Below are 18,095 nucleotides of genomic sequence, written 5' to 3' on the forward strand. Positions count from 1 at the left end.
TCAGTATATAGACATATATTTTAGGAAACAGCTAAAGTTATGAAGCTTCAATGTGACCTAACAAGGCATTACATTTATAATGGTCCAAGAATGTTACTGAGAGATTCCGGGGTATGCACTGCAAAAATTTGTGGACCCAATATGTTATTTATCTACCAGATGTTTTCTATCTTTATAATAATTTTACTTGTGATTCAAGGGAGCTGACATGAAATCAGCTATTTAAAAAAATAGCTATTTATTCTCTCCTCATGCTAAAATACTTTGTACATATGACATTACAAATAGCACATCCTCTGTAACAGGTGCTTTTGTTAGACATCAATTTATAATTCATATTACTATGATATAAAAAATGTAGAGTAAAAATAAATTTCAACTTATTTCAGCATAGTGGCAAATGTGATTCAGCAACAAACACAAGGCAACAAACTCCAAATGTTAGTAAAATGTGAAACAGAAAGATTATAATCTCCTAAATTTAACTCCTAGTTTAATTCAATATTAATGCTTAAGACAAGAAATTTTTAAACAGCATACTTGCTAAGATTTTGGCAGTAGTTTTATGTAACAAGATATACAGCATACTAGATGTCTGGTGCTCAACTTGCTTACAGTAAACCAGCTTCAATATGAAGGCATTAAATATTTTTTTTAAAACCTTCTTTTTACATGCTAAATATTTTGGCAAGTGTGCAATTAAACACAGTCATGAAATTAATATAGTAAGATTAAGAAATTACAAACTTGAAACTTGTATCCTAAGCATAAATCATATAAAAAAGGATTACTGGTTATATAGAATATCTCTGGATAATCAAAACTTAATAGTATATAGCATGCAAAATATTTCAGAATCTTTATTAATCAAAATATACCAGGGTCTATTTAAAATTATTCCCCTCCAAAGGGTATCAAAGTTAATTCAAATCATGTAACACTCTAACACTAAATATTATTCAGTACTGTCAAAATGGAGGTAAATTTCATAAAACTGGGGCCTTACATATACTGTAAATTGCTGCCTTTCTTGTTCATGTGAAACAGCATACATTACTAAGTAAGAAAAGAATGGCTGCAGCACTAGCAAAAATAGGATGTGTAAGGATCAAAGGCACACTATTCAGCTCGCCAAAGTGAGAGCAAACTCTTTTTCCCCCACAAACCCTTTCCCCATGTAAACAAAAGTTCATTAAGGAGAAAAGAAAAATAAACTAAACTTTTAATCTTCAAAAGTAAGTATTTTGAGACAATGTTAAGTCCATGCTTCAAAAATATCAGCTATTGTCGCCTGGATATTTCTGATTATATTTTAAAGATGTAACCAAATTAGATACCTTTAACATTAGATCCACTGTTTGGTCAAAATTATTTACCATCTAAAACATTTTACTTTAATTTCAAACATTTTAACCACTAGTATGACAACACGGTTTTAGCTCTCAGAAGAATTAGCCAGTGGAGGGAAAAACATGTAAAACCCCCCAAAATCCTACATTTAAGCTGCAGGCAACAATTATGGCCCTTTCTGGCACAGTAGCATTTGACTGGCAACTCAAAGTCCAGGAATAATTCTACTAACACAGGGAAACTCATGCATTTTGGTAAATATGCCCTAGCATTCACAGTTGAAGTTTCCTTTACACCTTGCTTTTTTCAATAGGGCAATCTTGTTTTCTTTCTTGATATTATCAGGACTTGTGGCTTGAACCTGACTTCTTTTTCTTCTTCTTACTATGTTTTTTGTGCTGTTTCTTCTTCTTCTTCTTTGCTTTTTCCATTGCTTTTTCTCTCTCTTCATGTCTTCTCTTCTTTTTTGCTTGTACCTCCTCTTCATAATCTGATTCTGATGAGGACTCCAATGATAAAGGTTTATCCTCAGGACAAGTCTTCTTTCTTTTTTTGCTGAGACTTCTAATATACTTTTCTTTTTCTGTTTCATCCTTTGACTTCTTTTTCTTTTTTACAGATTCTTTGCTCTCTGATTCAGATTCACATGTAGAGCTTTCTGATGATTTGTATAAATGGTTCTTCTTTTTCTTTCTCTTTTTTCCTTGTTTCTTTTCCTCATCCTCAGAATCTGAAGAACTGCTTGAAGAATCAGAGTTTGATGTAGAAGATGAAGACTGACAAGATTTCTTCTTTTTCTTTCTCTTTTTTCCTTGTTTCTTTTCCTCATCCTCAGAATCTGAAGAACTGCTTGAAGAATCAGAGCTTGATGTAGAAGAAGATGAAGACTGACAAGATTTCTTCTTTTTCTTTCTCTTTCTTTCTCTTTTTTTGGATGAGCTCTCATTTCCACTTAATAATTTCTCTCTGCTTTTTTCTAGTTCCTTCTTCCAATTCTCATTCATTTTTTCTTCAAATTCAGCTAATGCCTTGGAGCCTTTCTTTTTATTTTCTAATTGTTTCTTCACTTCTTCCCAGGTGGGCCTTGGTCGATTCAGATAATCTTGTATTGTTGGGCCTGCAGATTGAGATGGGCCCCTCCATCTGGCCATTGCTATAGGATTCATATAGGCCACCCGATTGTCCCGCTTCCCCATGGTACCTGATGGTTCCCAGAGCTGACTCTCAGTTGCTAAAGAGAATAAAGATAGACATCCTCCTTAAATTCTTCATCTGCTAGTATACCAAGTAGGCTCCATTCTGTGAGAGAAGCAGATGGAATGATTACAAAACACATTTAATATAAGACAAAGTAAGCACATAAGTTTAATTGGTCACTATGTATCACACAGTACAGTAGAAAGATTTCCAAAATCTTAGACCTTGAGAAAAAAAAATATACACACAAGATTTTTGCATGTTTTAGACGTTGTGGTATGAATATAATATAAAGTGTTTTTTATATTTCATGTAGGGTTCTGTTATCTAATTTTTTTAATAACTATTTTCTTTTATATTGTATGATAATTACCTTTTTTCTTTCTTTCTCTCTGCCTTATATGGTATAAAGAGAGAGAGGAATTTCTATAGCTAATTTCTATACCAGGCAGACCTTCTCCATTTAAGTAGAGTGCAGCACAATCCACTCCACCATTTGAGAGAAACCTAGGAGTCGTACCTGAAAAATCCTTCTCCCTCAATTCTCATATCCAATTCATACTAAATCCTGCTGTTTAAACCCCCACAGCAATAGGTCTCATGTCCATTCACTTTTCTCCAAATATATTGTCATCAACATTAGTCCAGGTACTGTCATTTTTCATTTTGACTATTAATCTCTAGTATTTATTGTTTATTATCTGCCAGGGACTGCTTAGTGTTGTGCAGTGGATTATCTCATTGAGTCTCCAGACTAATCCTACAAAGTTGATCCTATTATTATCCCTGTTATACAGATGAAGAAACTGAGGCTTAGAGAATGTGAGTAATGAGTACTTGCATAAAGTAGGATAAAAATGGCAAATGGTCAAACCAGGATTTAAATCAAGGCAGCCTGACGCCAAACACTGCACACCTAACACAACATTATATTGCCTCCTTATATCAACCTCTTATTTATTTATTTATTTATTTATTTATTTATTTATTTATTTATGGCTATGTTAGTTCTTTATTGTTGTGCGTGGGCTTTCTCTAGTTGTGGAGAGCGAGGGCTACTCTTCGTTGCAGTGTGCAGGCTTCTCATTGTGGTGGCTTCTCTTCTTGCACAGCACAGGCTCTATGTGTGTGGGCTTCAGTAGTTGTGGCTCATGGGCTCTAGAGTGCAGGCTCAGTAGTTGTGGCACACGGGTTTAGTTGCTCTGTGGCATGTGGGACCTTCCCGGACCAGGGATCAAACATGTGTCCCCTGCATTGGCAGGCGGATTCTTAACCACTGAGCCACCAGGGAAGTCCCTCAACCTCTTAATTGACAGCCCTACGTTTACTCTTACTCTCTTCCATTCCAGTCCCACACTGAAATCAGAAGAATCTTAAAATACTCCAATGTCTTTACATTTTAATGAGAATTTGATCCACACTCCTATAAAGATCCTGCATGATCTGTCTTGCTTATCGCTCTTACATTTCATTGAGAGTTATTCACTCTTTTTCTCAATTCTATCTTTTCCAATCTTCTCTTGGTTTCTGGAACATGTTAAGCTCCAAGCTTAGCCACCATGGCCAGTTCCACCTCATCCTCATGCCTCAGTTTAGAGGTCAATTCCTCAGAAAGGAAATTATTAGGTGGAACTATATAAAATCACCAATTATACAGAAAAAAGTCAAATACCAGCAATTTCACATGGCTCAACCTTATATTATGTTGCCTCTGTATCTATCCCTTATAGTCATTATTCTGCATCACAGTTCCTTGTTTCTTTTATTCGGAGCACTTAGAAAATTGAGGATATTTTTTATTTGACTACTTGGATGTGTGTGTTTGTGTGTGTGTGTGTATGCATGTGTGTATTCATTGCTAAATATAAGGCTAAGAAGGGTAAAGGTCATGTTTGATCTGTATTATCACCATGGTGTTCCCAGTACCTAACATGGCATCTGGCCCACACTAAGTACTCAATAAATATTTGCTCAATAATAAACAAAAAAAATGAATGGATTGATGCAGGGGTAACTTTGTGAGAGAGGGGCATTCACAGAAGCCTCCTGGAGTTGGTGATGTCAGTAGAGGATTTTGAAGGATAAATAGGAGTTCACCCGGGAAATGAGGAAATGATAGACATTCCAGGCAGAAGAAACAATATGTGAAAAAACAGAGAAATCTGAAAGAGCACCATGTATTTAGTGTTGATATAGCCTAAAGTGCAAGAGGGTAGCAGCAGGAGGTAAGGCTGCATAGGAAGTAAATAGCCTGATCATAGAGGCTTTCTTAGGTAATTTTAACATCTTGGATTTTGTCCTATACTTGTTAGGAAGCTAGCAAAGTCTGAAGAGAAAGATGATCAGACATATCACAGATTTTTCTGTCAGTCTCCATCTTGAATTTGTCCCTTTAAGTCAGCATAACATACCTACCGATCATAAACTCAATGCCACAGATTTTACGGTGACTCTTGGTAATAGTTTCTTGGGTTTGATTCGTTGTGTTATCTTATTCTCCTTCCTCTTCAGTTCTGCCCAGCTCCTCTTAGGTATTTTTGTCATTTTAATTCTTACTGCTACCCTAAAGGTCTGTCAAATATCATTGTTTCCCAGACTTGATCATCAAAAGCCCTTAATGACTTTATTTCATATTCAACTTGCTGGTTGTTTCTGCTACTGCACACTTAGAATAACACAATCCATTCTAATTACAGTTCCTTGAGACCTAGTCCTGACATCATCTAGAAAGACAGGCAAAGACCAATTCACAAAGGATTTGGATGCAATGCTGAGGTTGGGATTTATTCTATGGCACTTACAGTGAAGCTAATGGGGAGGTGCAGACTATTTTAAGCCAGACAGTGATTTGGTCACATTTGAGTGCTTAAGAGACAATTTCTTACCAGCTGAAGACAATGAGATTCATTCAAGTATTCATACAGATATAAAATGAGTCTGAACTAAAAATAATGGTATAATGAATGAAAAGAGGGGGAAATACATGAGACATATTTAGGAGATGTTACTGAGATTAATGATCAGTGAGATACAAAGGTTGAGGAAGAGAAAGGAATCTAGGGTAAAGTTCTGGCTTGTAAGACTAGATACAAGGCAATGCCAATGACTGGGTAATATAGGAAATGGCATAGACTTTGAGAAAATGTGTGGGTTCAGTATTGGATTCATAAAGTTTGAAACATGTGAGTGAATCCACATGTAGGAAATTGCATGTATGGGTGTTAGCACTCTGGAATGTGACCTAAGTTAGAGATATAGGGTTGGAAGTCACTGAGTGATGGCTAAAGTCATGAGAGAAAATTAAATTACCTTGGGGAAGATTTCAAATGAAAAAAGGTTTGAGCACTGGATCCAATTAAATAACAACACACAAGGGGCTGGCAGAGAAATTAAAGCTTCAGAAAATTAGCCAGAGTGGTAAGAGCTCGACCAGTATCAGAAAATAAAGTTAGAGCCACAGAAACACAGTAGGGAGAGTAAAGTTTCAAGGTGAGGGCAATAATCCTCAAAGGTCTATGAATTTCATGAATTTCATTTGAGCAATTTTTGAACATTAAAATTTAAGGAAAAAACCTAAATATCCATCAATAACAAACAGGTTATATCAATTACAGTATATGTATACCATGGAATACTATATCCACAACATACTGTTGAGTGAAAAGTTCACCAAATGTAAACACTGGTTATCTCTGCATGTGGAGAGGCATTATTTCCTTTTGTAAGTTTTCCTATACTATTTATATTTTTTTTTACAATAAGCAGGTATTATCTTTAACTTTAAAAAAAATCCAGAAAAAAAGGTGTTATGGACAACAATATTAAATGCAGCAGATAGGTCAAGTGAGATAAAATCTGAAAATGTCTATTATATTTGGCTATGAAGAAATCATTAGTAACCTTTGCTAATGCAATTTCAATTAATTAGGGCAGAAGCCAGATGACAGTGGGTTAAAGACTAAATGGGAGGTGAGAAACTAGGGACATAGGGTACATAGACTCATTTGAGAAGGACGGTAAAGTGATAAGAGGGCAACTATAATGAGGGAGGAAGAATTTTTAAAAAATGATTTTTTACTGTTGTTTGTTTTTATCAAAGAAGAAACTTGAACATGTTCAGAGGGTGACAAGGTTAAATAGAAAGACTTTTAAGAAGACAGGAAAGATGGAGGAGCTTCAAGATGGTGGAAGAGTAAGACAGAGATCATCTTCCTCCCCACAAATACATCAGAAATACATCTACATGTGGAACAGCTACAGAACACCTACTGACGCTGGCAGAAGACCACAGACCACCCAAAAGGCAAGAAACTCCCCACGTACCTAGGTAGGGCAAAATAAAAAAACAATAAACGGAGACAAAAGAATAGGGATGGGACCTGCACCAGTGGGAGGGAGCTGTGAAGGAGGAAAGGTTTCCACTAGGAAGCCCCTTCGTGGGTGGAGACTGTGGGTGGCTGAGGGACGAAGTTTCAGAGCCACGGAGGAGAGCACAGCAACAGGGGTGCAGAGGGCAAAGTGGAGAGATTCCTGCACAGAGGATCAGTGCCGACCAGCACTCAACAGCCCAAGAGGCTAGTCTGCTCACCTGCCGGGACAGGTGTTGGCTGGGAGCTGAGGCTCTGGCTTCGGAGGTCGGATCCCAGGGAGAGGACTGGGGTTGGCTGTGTGAACACAGCCTGAAGGGACTAGTGCACCACAGCTAGCCAGGAGGGAGTCCGGGAAAAGGTCTGGAGCAGCCGATGGGACAAGAGATATTTTCTTGCCTCTTTGTTTCCTGGTGAGCGGGGAGAGGGGATTAAGAGCGCCACTTAAAGGAGCTCTAGAGATGGGCGTGAGCTGCGGCTAAAAGCGCGGACCCCAGAGATGGGCATAAGATGCTTAGGTTGCTGCTGCCACCACCAAGAAGCCTGTGTGCAAGCACAGGTCACTCTCCACACCTCCCTTCCCAGGAGCCTGTGCAGCCCACCACTGCCACGGTGCCGTGATCCAGGGACAACTTCCTGGGAGAACGCATGGCACGCCTCAGGCTGGTGCGACGTCACGCTGGCCTCTGCCGCTGGAGGCTCACCCCGCACTCTGTACCCCTCCCTCCCCCTGGCCTGAGAGAGACAGAGACCCCAAATCAGCTGCTTCTTTAAGAAGAAGGGACATATGTCCTGTCTGAGAGAAAGACAGATGCCCTCAGGTGACCTACACACAGAGGTGGGTCAAAATCCAAAGCTGAACCCCAGGAGCTGTGGGAACAAAGAAGAGAAAGGGAAATTTATCCCAGCAGCCTCAGGAGCAGTGGATTAAATGTCCACAATCAACTTGATGTACCCTGCATCTGTGGAATACCTGAATAGACAACGAATCATCCCAAATTGAAGAGGTGGACTTTGGGAGCAACGATATATATATATATATTTTTCCCTTTTTCTCTTTTTGTGACTGTGTATGTGTATGCTGCTGTGTGTTATTTTGTCTGTATAGCTTTGCTTTTACCATTTGTCCTAGGGTTCTGTCTGTCTGGTTTTTTTTATTATTACTTAAAATTTTTTTTCTTAATAATTATTTTTTTATCTTTTATTGTAATAACATTTTAAATTAAATTTAATTTAATATTAATGTATCTTCTTCTTTCTTTCTTTTCTCCCTTTCATTCTGAGCCATGTGGAGGACAGGCTCTTGGTGCTCCAGCCATGTGTCAGGGCTGTGCCACTGAGGTGGGAGAGCCAACTTCAGGACACTGGTCCGAAAGAGACCTCACAGCTCCACGTAATATCAAAAGGCAAAAATCTCCCAGAGATCTCCATCTCAACACCAAGACCCAGCTTCACCCAACAACCAGGAAGCTACAGTGCCAGAAAATCTATGCCAAGCAACTAGCAAGACAGGAACATAGCCCCATCCATTAGCAGATAGCCTGCCTGAAATCACAGTAATGCCACAGACAACCCAAAACACACCACCAGACGTGGACCTGCCCACCAGAAAAACAAGATCCAGCCTCACCCATCAAAACACAGGCACTAGTCTGCTCCACCAGGAAGTCTACACAACCCACTGAACCAACATTAGCCACTGGGGACAGACACCAAAAACAACAGGAACTACGAACATGCACACTGCGAAAAAGAGACCACAAACACAGTAAGTTAAGCAAAATGAGAAGACAGAGAAACACACAGCAGAGGAAGTAACAAGATAAAAAGCCACCAGACCTAACAAATGAAGAGGAAATAGGCAGTCTACCTGAAAAATATTTCAGAATAATGATAGTAAACATGATCCAAAATCTTGGAAATAGAATACGGAAAATGCAAGAAAAGTTTAACAAGGACCTAGAAGAACTAAAGAGCAAACAAATAGTGATGAACAACACAATAAAGGAAATTAAAAGTTCTCTAGAAGGGATCAATAGCAGAATAACTGAGGCAGAAGAATGGATAAGTGACCTGGAAGATAAAATAGTGGAAATAACTTCTGCAGAGCAGAATAAAAAAGAAAGAAAGAAAGAAAAGAATTGAGGACAGTCTCAGAGACGTCTGGTACAACATTAAATGCACAAACATTCAAATTATAGGGGTCCCAGAAGAAGAAGAGGAAAAAAAGGGACTGAGAAAATATTTGAAGAGATTATAGTTGAAAACTTCCCTAATATGGGAAAGGAAATAGTTAATCAAGTCCAGGAAGCACAGAGAGTCTCATACAAGATAAATCCAAGGAAAGATATGCCAAGACACATATTAATCATCAAAGTATCAAAAATTAAATACAAAGAACAAATATTAAAAGCAGTAAGGGAAAACCAACAAATAACACATAAGGGAATCCCCATAAGGTTAACAGTGGATCTTTCAGGAGAAACTCTGCAAGCCAGAATGGAGAGGCAGGACATATTTAAAGTGATGAAGGAGAAAAAACCTACAAGCAAGATTACTCTACACAGCAAGGATCTCATTCAGATTCGACAGAGAAATTAAAATTTTTACAGACAAGCAAAAGCTAAGAGAATTCAGCACCACCAAACTGGCTTTACAGCAAATGCTAAAGAAACTTCCCTAGGCAGGAAACACAAGAGAAGGAAAAGACCTACAATAATAAACCAAAAAAAAATGGAATAAATGGTAATAGGCTCATACATATTGATAATTACCTTAAATGTAAATGGATTAAATGCTCCAACAAAAATACATAGACTGCCTGAATGGATACAGAAACAAGACCCGTATATATGCTGTCTACAAGAGACCAACCTCAGACCTAGGGACATACACAGACTGTAAGTGAGGGAATGGAAAGATATTCCATGCAAATGGAACTCAAAAGAAAGCTACAGTAACAATTCTCATATCAGACAAAATAGACTTTAAAACAAAGACTTAAAAGAGACAAAGAAGGACATGACATAAAGATCAAGGGATCAATCCAAGAAGAAGATATAACAACTGTAAATATTTATGCAACCAACATAGGAGCACCTCAATACATAAGGCAGATGCTAACAGCCATAGAAGGGGAAATCAACAGTAACGCAATCATAGTAGGGGTCTTTAAGACGCCACTTTCACCAATGGACAGATCATCCAAAATGAAAATAAATAAGAAAAACAACCTTTAAATAATATGTTAAACAAGATGGACTTAATAGATATTTATAGGACATTCCATCCAAAAAAACCTAAAATACACATTTTTCTCGAGTGCTCACGGTACATTCTCCAGGTTAGATCATACCTTGAGTCACAAATCAAGCCGTGGTAAATTTAGGAAAACTGAAATCATATCAAGTATCTTTTCTGACCACAATGCTATGAGACAAAATATCAATTACAGGAAAAGATCTGTAAGAAATACAAACACATGGAGGCTAAACAACACACTACTTAATAACCAAGAGGTCACTGAAAACATCAAAGAGTAAATTAAAAAATACCTAGAAACAAATGACAATGAAAACACAATGACACAAAACCTATGTGATGCAGCAAAAGCAGTTCTAAGAGGGAAGTTTATAGCAATACACTCCTACCTTAAGAAACAAGAAACATCTCAAATAAACTACCTAACCTTACACCTAAAGCAATTCAAGAAAGAAGAACAAGAACCCCAGAATTAACAGAAAGAAAGAAATCATAAAGATCAGATCAGAAGTAAATGAAAAAGAAATGAAGAAAAAAATAGCAAAGATCAATAAAACTAAAAGCTGCTTCTTTGAGAAGATAAAGTTGATAAACCATTCGCCAGACTTATCAAGAAGAAAAGGGAGATGACTCAAATCAATAGAATTAGAAATGAAAAAGGAGAAGTAACAAGTGACACTGCCAAAATATAAAGGATCATGAGAGATTACTACAAGCAACTATGTGCCAATAAAATGGACAACCTGGAGGAAATAGACAAATTCATAGAAAAGCACAACCTTCTGAGACTGAACCAGGAAGAAATAGAAAATATGAACAGAACAATCACAAGCACTGAAATTGAAACTGTGATTAAACATCTTCCAACAAACAAAATCTCAGGACCAGATGGCTTCACAGGCGAATATATCAAACATAGAGAAGAGCTAACACCTATCCTTCTCAAACTCTTCCAAAATATATCAGAGGGAGGAACACACCCAAACTCATTTTATGAGGCCACCATCACTCTGATACCAAAACCAAAGATGTAACAAAGAAAGGAAACTACAGGCCAACATCACTGATGAACACAGATGCAAAAATCCTCAACAAAATACTAGCAAATGGAATCCAAGAGCACATTGAAAGGATCATGCACCACGATCAAGTGGGGTTTATCACAGGAATGCAAGGATTATTCAATATATGCAAATCAAACAATGTGATACATCATATTAACAAACTGAAGGAGAAAAACCATATGATCATCTCAATAGATTCAGAGAAAGCTTCTGACAAATCTCAACACCAATTTATGATAAAAAACCTCCACAAAGTAGTCATAGAGGGAACTTTCCTCAACATAATAAAGGCCATATATGACAAACCCATAGCCAACATTGCCCTCAATGGTGAAAAACTGAAACCTTTCCACTAAGATCAGTAACAAGACAAGGTTGCCCACTCTTACCACTATTATTCAACACAGTTTTGGAAGATTTAGCCCCAACAATCAGAGAAGAAAAAGAAATAAAAGGAATCCAAACTGGAAAAGAAGATGCAAAGCTGTTATTGTTTGCAGATGACATGATTCTATACATAGAAAATCCTACTGATGTCACCAGAAAACTAGTAGAGCTAATCAATGAATTTGGTAAAGTAGCAGGATACAAAATTAATGCACAGAAATCTCTTGCATTCCTATACACTAATGATGAAAATTCTGAAAGTGAAAATAAGAAAACACTTCCATTTACCATTGCAACAAAAAGAATAAAATATCTAGGAATAAACCTTCCTTAGGAGCCCAAAGCCCTGTATACAGAAAATTATAAGACACTGATGAAAGAAATTAAAGAGGATACAAATAGATGGAGAGGGATACCATACTCTTGGATTGGAACAATCAACATTGTGAAAATTACTCTATTACCCAAAGAAATCTACCGGTTCAATGAAATCCCTATCAAACTACCACTGGCATTTTTCACAGAACTAGAACAAAAAATTTTGCAATTTGTATGGAAACACAAAAGACCCCGAATAGCCAAAGCAATTATGAGAAAGAAAAACAGAGCTGGAGGAATCAGGCTCCCTGGTTTCAGACTATACTACAAAGCTACAGTAATCAAGACAGTATGGTAGTGACACAAAAACAGAAATATAGATCAATGGAACGGGATAGAAAGCCCAGAGATAAACCCCCACACCTATGGTCACCTTATCTTTGATAAAGGAGGCAAGAATATACAGTGGAGAAAGGACAGCCTCTTCAATAAGTGGTGCTGGGAAAACTGGACAGCTACATGTAAAAGAATGAAATTAGAACACTCCCTGACACCATACACAAAAATAAACTCAAAATGGATTAAAGACCTAAATATAAGGCCAGACACTATGAAATTCTTATAGGAAAACATAGGCAGAACACTCTATGACATAAATCACAGCAAGATCCTTTTGGACCCACCTCCTAGAGAAATGGAAATAAAAACAAAAATAAACAAATGGACCTAATGAAACTTAGAAGCTTTTGCACAGCAAAGGAAACCACAAACAGGACGAAAAGACAAACTTCAGAATGGGAGAAAATATTTGCAAATGAAGCAACTGACAAAAGATTACTCTCCAAAACATACAAGCAACTCATGCAGCTCAATATCAAAAAAACAAACAACCCAATCCAAAAGTGGGCAGAAGACCTAAATAGACATTTCTCCACAGAAGATATACAGATTGCCAACAAACACATGAACGAATGCTCAACATCATTAATCATTAGAGAAATGCAAATCAAAACTACAATGAGATATCATCTCACACTGGTCAGAATGGCCATCATCAAAAAATCTACAAACAATAAATGCTGGAGAGGGTGTGGAGAAAAGGGAACCCTCTTGCACTTTTGTTGGGAATGTACATTGATACAGCCACTATGGAGAACAGTATGGACGTTCCTTAAAAAACTAAAAATAGAACTACCATATGACCCAGCAATCCCACTACTGTGCATATACCCTGAGAAAACCATAATTCAAAAAGAGTCATGTAGCAAAATATTCACTGCAGCTCTATTTACAATAGCCAGGACATGGAAGCAATTGAAGATTCCATCAACAGATAAATGGATAAAGAAGATGTGACATATATATACAATGGAATATAAGTCAGCCCTAGAAAGGAATGAAACTGAGTTATGTGTAGTGAGGTCCATGGACCTAGAGACTATCATACAGAATGAAGTAATTCAGAAAGAGAAAAACAAATACTGTATGCTAACACATATATATGGAATCTAAATAAATAAATAAATAAATGGTCAGAAGAACCTAGGGGCAAGACGGGAATAAAGATGCAGACCTACTACTGAATGGACTTGATACGGGGAGGGGAAGGGTAAGCTGGGACAAAGTGAGAGAGTGACATGGACATATATACCCTGGCCTGGACATATATACACTACCAAACGTAAAATAGATAGGTAGTGGTATAAGCAGCCACAAAGCACAGGGAGATCAGTTTGGTGCTTTGTGACCACCTAGAGGGATGGGATAGGGAGGGTGGGAGGGAGGGAGATGCAAGAGGGAAGAGATACGGGGACATATGTATATGTATAACTGATTCACTTTGTTGTAAAGCAGAAACTAACACATCATTGTAAAGCAATTATTCTCCAATAAAGAGGTTAAAAAAAGTAAAAGAAGAAAGGAACGAGGGAATGATTCTTTATGGCAAAACCATAGAAGAAACAGAGAGGAATCAGAGTCATAAGTAAAAGATCTCTCTTGAAAGAGCAGAGGCAAAGAATAAAGGGTATGGGTGTAGGGTTTTGTGTGTGTGTGTGGGGGGTGGTGATGAAAGGGAGAAAGTTGAAATATTTCTTATCTAATAGCCTTCATTTTCACTCAATGGTAGGAGCCAAGGTCAGCTGCTAAGATTAAGGCAGGTTGAGGTTGCATAGGAGTCTTGAGACAAATGATTAAAATTTGGAATAACTGCAGAGGGGAATGCGAGAGAATGCTGACAGCAGACAAGTGTTGTGGGAGGCCTTCAGAACTGCAGAATCTGTGTGCTCTTTTTGCAGAAGATAAAGCACACTGAGAAAAAAGAAAAAGTAACACCAACAAATTCTCTTGCTCAAATACTCTTTGTTTTAAAAGTGCTGTGGCTTACCTTCTGTTTCTATTTTAGAAGAGAAAGTTTATTCTCTTTATCTCTGTTTATTTGTATGAAGTATGCTAATTTTGTATAAAGATTAGATACAAATTGTAACAACCCTGCTGGTAATCTGAGTGTTATAACAGTTATTTGTTCATTCATTCATACAGCTCCCTTTTGATCATCTATTATGCACCAGACACTATGTTATATGCCATGGATATTATGGTCTAGTAAAGGTAAAAGTCATTACACAAATATCAAACAAATGAGTGTATAATTATAATCGTGATTAAAATGATGAAGGAAAAGCACAGGATGCTATGAAAAGTATAATGAGTAACCTAATTTAGAATGGAAGGTCAACTCTGAGATACTAACATATAATTAACATGTAATCTGAGACCTGATGGATAAATCAGAGCTAGCCAGATGAAGTGATTAAACAGGAAAGGAGTAATCAAAGAGCCAGAGTTGATTGCATGTTCCAAGCACAAGGAATACCAGATGGTAAGGCCCTGAGGTGAAAAGGAAAAGCCAAATACAATGCAAATATTCACATTATTACACTGTTGTAAAACAGTCATCATATCAGCTTCTCATTCTTAAAAGTGATCATATCTATAGCATTTTTCATTGAACATGCTCAGGTAAAAGTCAATATGAATTTAAATTAATTAAAAGCATATTTTAACATTTCACAGTCTAATTTCAATTGTAACTATCACCAAGGCTAGTTATTTTAAGGACCTACTCTATTTTACAAATCATTTCAGTCAATTTTTAGTGATATGTCTAACTGTAGGCATCATACTGTCTCATAGACATATGCACTTCAGCTGAAAATTCTTTCCAAATAATTGGCAATAGCTCTGTGGCTTAATCTGAAACATCCAACTCTTCTGCAAAGGTATGGACATTTGGATAAGGCCCCTATTAAAAAAAAACAATATTCTTTGTTCCCACTAGCTAATGTAAGTTTAAGTACCATGCTACTGAAATAAATGCCTCTTCTAAAGCTACTTAAAGGCTTTAAGATAGTAATGAGTCTGCTAAATTATAACATAATAATAATCTGTACATATATACTGCTAATACCTTTAATTATCACACTATGTTCTGCCATTTCACATTGATTGATAATAGAGAGGGCAGCCACAGAATTATCTAATTCACAGCCTGAATAAGAGGCAAAGATGGTTTATGAGGACATTTAATGATATTCGAAAATTTCCTGAAAATATCTAGCTCTAGCAAGTGCATATAAAATGATATTATTTCTTCTAAATAAAACTCAAGTAATAACACATTCTATTCTAGTTGTTAACGTGAATGTTTTGAGGGAGAAATTATCCCTCTTATTTTGATCAACATGATAGAAAGCTGGGATCAACATGATAGAAGGCTGTGCCGTGTTAAAAGCATTCACCTCTGGTGAATTCCCTCTGGCATAGTTGCGTCATGGAGCATTTCTCATTCTAGGGAAAGGGTGTAGAATTTGAAATACTGCCTCTTCTTCCATCTATAGAATTTTCAAATGACAAGGGATCAGTCTCTAATATCTTAAGGATGATACCAGAAAGTTTATAGCAGCAACAACACATTGTAGATGCAAGAGATAAAACAGAAAATAATAGTTATGAGAGGGTAGAAGCTCTAAGTATAAATTTTAGCTAAGTGTTTAAAGAAATGAGTACTTCACCCTCTTCTTTCTCTTAATTTAGTAATACATTTTGGATTTTATATTCAGAAAAACAAATCATTGTTATTGTTTAGCTTTTATGATGATGAAGTGAATTTTTTTACATCTTTATTGGAGTATAATTGCTTAACAATGGTGTGTTAGTTTCTGCTTTATAACAAAATGAATCAGTTATACATATACATATGTTCCCATATCCCCTCCCTCTTGCGTCTCCCTCCCACAAACAAACTTTCAGTTTTAGGATATCTTTAGATTTACAGAAAAGTTGCAAGTATAGTAGAGTATCTTCTGCATTCAGTTTTCTTATAGATAATGTCTTAAATTAACACGTATATTTGCCACAACTAATGAACCAATACTGACACATTCATATTAACTAAAGTCCATTCTTTATTCAAATTTCCTTAGTTTTTAACCTAATGTCCTTTTTCTATTCCAGGAATCCATCCAGGATACCACATTACATTTAGTCATCATGTCTCCCAGGATCCTCTAGACTGGCAGTTTCTCAGAATCTCCTTGGTTTTGAGTAGTACTGATCAGATATTGATTTTTTAGAATGCTCTTCAATTTGGGTTTGTCTGATGTTTTTCTCATGGTTAGAGTTAGACTGCAAGTTCTTGGAAGGAAGAACACAAGTAAAGTACCATTTTCATTACATTACATCCAAAGTACATACTAAGGTGGCTTATCATTGATGTTAACCTTGATCACGTGACTGAGGGAGTTAGTATTTGCCAGTTGTATCCACTGCAAGAGTACCCTCCATTTCCATTCTGTATTCTTTGGAAGGATGTCACTATGTGCAATCCACACTTGTAGATTTATGCACTATCTTCTTGATGGTGGAATATCTACATAAAATATTTGAAATTCCTGTGTATGGGAGATTTGTCCTTTGCATCAGTATGGATCATGAGTATTAACTTTATACTTTGGGCAATATTTCACTATTACTTATTTTGTTGTTGAAATTGTTCCAGAGTTGGCTTTCAGGAGCTCTTTTAGCTGGCTCCTGTAACTTTTTGACATATCCTTATGATTTTGTTTCTTAAGTACTTCCTTACTTTGTGGTTCAATAAGACACTCTAGCATCATCTTGTGTATCCTCTGCATTAGCCCTAGAATCATATTGGGGTATTGCTGCTTCTAGAACCTCTCATCAGACAGCTAGAAGATACAGTAAGTCCCCTACATACAAACCTTCAAGTTGTGAACTTTCAAAGATGTGAGTATGTGTTCGCATGTCCAATCATGTAAGTTAGTTCACGTGTCTGGCATACATTGCCACATGCGTGCACCCTCTCCAAGTGGTTGTGCTTTTGCATTCTTTACTTTACATTACTGTAGAGAGTACAGTAGTACTGGTTCTTAATTTCAAGCCCAGGATGTCTGGAAGCAAGTGTAAAAGCAGCAGTGATGTAGCTGGTACTACTATACTTTTCAAGGTACTGCACTGTAAGATTAAAAATGTTTTGTTTATTTTTTGTTTGCTTTTTTATGTATTATTTGTGTGAAAAGTATTATAAACTTATTACAGTACAGTACTATAGAGCTGATTGTGTTAGTTGGGTACCTAGGCTAACTTTGTTGGACGTATGAACACACTGGACTTAATGAACATGCTCTCAGAACAGAACTCGTTCGAATGTAGGAGACTTACTGTATATGAAACGATTTTAATTCATTCAATCACATATTAATTTTGAACTAAGTACCTGGCACTTGGATGACTAATATAAATTATTTAGATATGGAATACAGAACACTGTGTTGACTATAATGTGGCATTTAGGTGACATGACTGACTCATCATCTATAGAGTCCATGTTATGGTTATTTCTCAATTAGTAGGAATGGACCTCTCCTGCATACATTTCTTTTTTAAAAAAAAATGTTTATTTATTTATTTATTTTCTTATTAGTTATCCATTTTATACACGTCAGTGTATACATGTCAATCACAATCTCCCAATTCATCACACCCCCACCCCCACCCCCGCCGCTTCCCCCCCAGGTGTACATACGTTTTTTCTCCACTTCTGTGTCTCAATTTCTGCTCTGCAAACCGGTTC

The 18,095-nt window shown here is 36.8% G+C and overlaps 1 protein-coding gene across 2 annotated transcripts in view; it reads right to left on the reverse strand.

Moving 5' to 3' along the window:
- Positions 1-479: 479 nt before the first annotated feature.
- Positions 480-18,095, reverse strand: part of FAM133A (family with sequence similarity 133 member A) — a 53,025-nt gene continuing 35,409 nt past the window's right edge. For both annotated transcript variants that reach the window (XM_081222017.1, XM_081222018.1), the window contains one exon: positions 480-2,649. In XM_081222017.1, coding sequence (XP_081078143.1) covers positions 1,692-2,546 — 855 coding nt within the window. In that variant the 5' untranslated portion in view covers positions 2,547-2,649 and the 3' untranslated portion in view covers positions 480-1,691. The remainder of the gene's footprint in view (positions 2,650-18,095) is intronic.

The sequence above is a fragment of the Mesoplodon bidens genome (assembly GCF_964165515.1).
Source record: "Mesoplodon bidens genome assembly, chromosome: X".
Taxonomy (NCBI): domain Eukaryota; kingdom Metazoa; phylum Chordata; class Mammalia; order Artiodactyla; family Ziphiidae; genus Mesoplodon; species Mesoplodon bidens.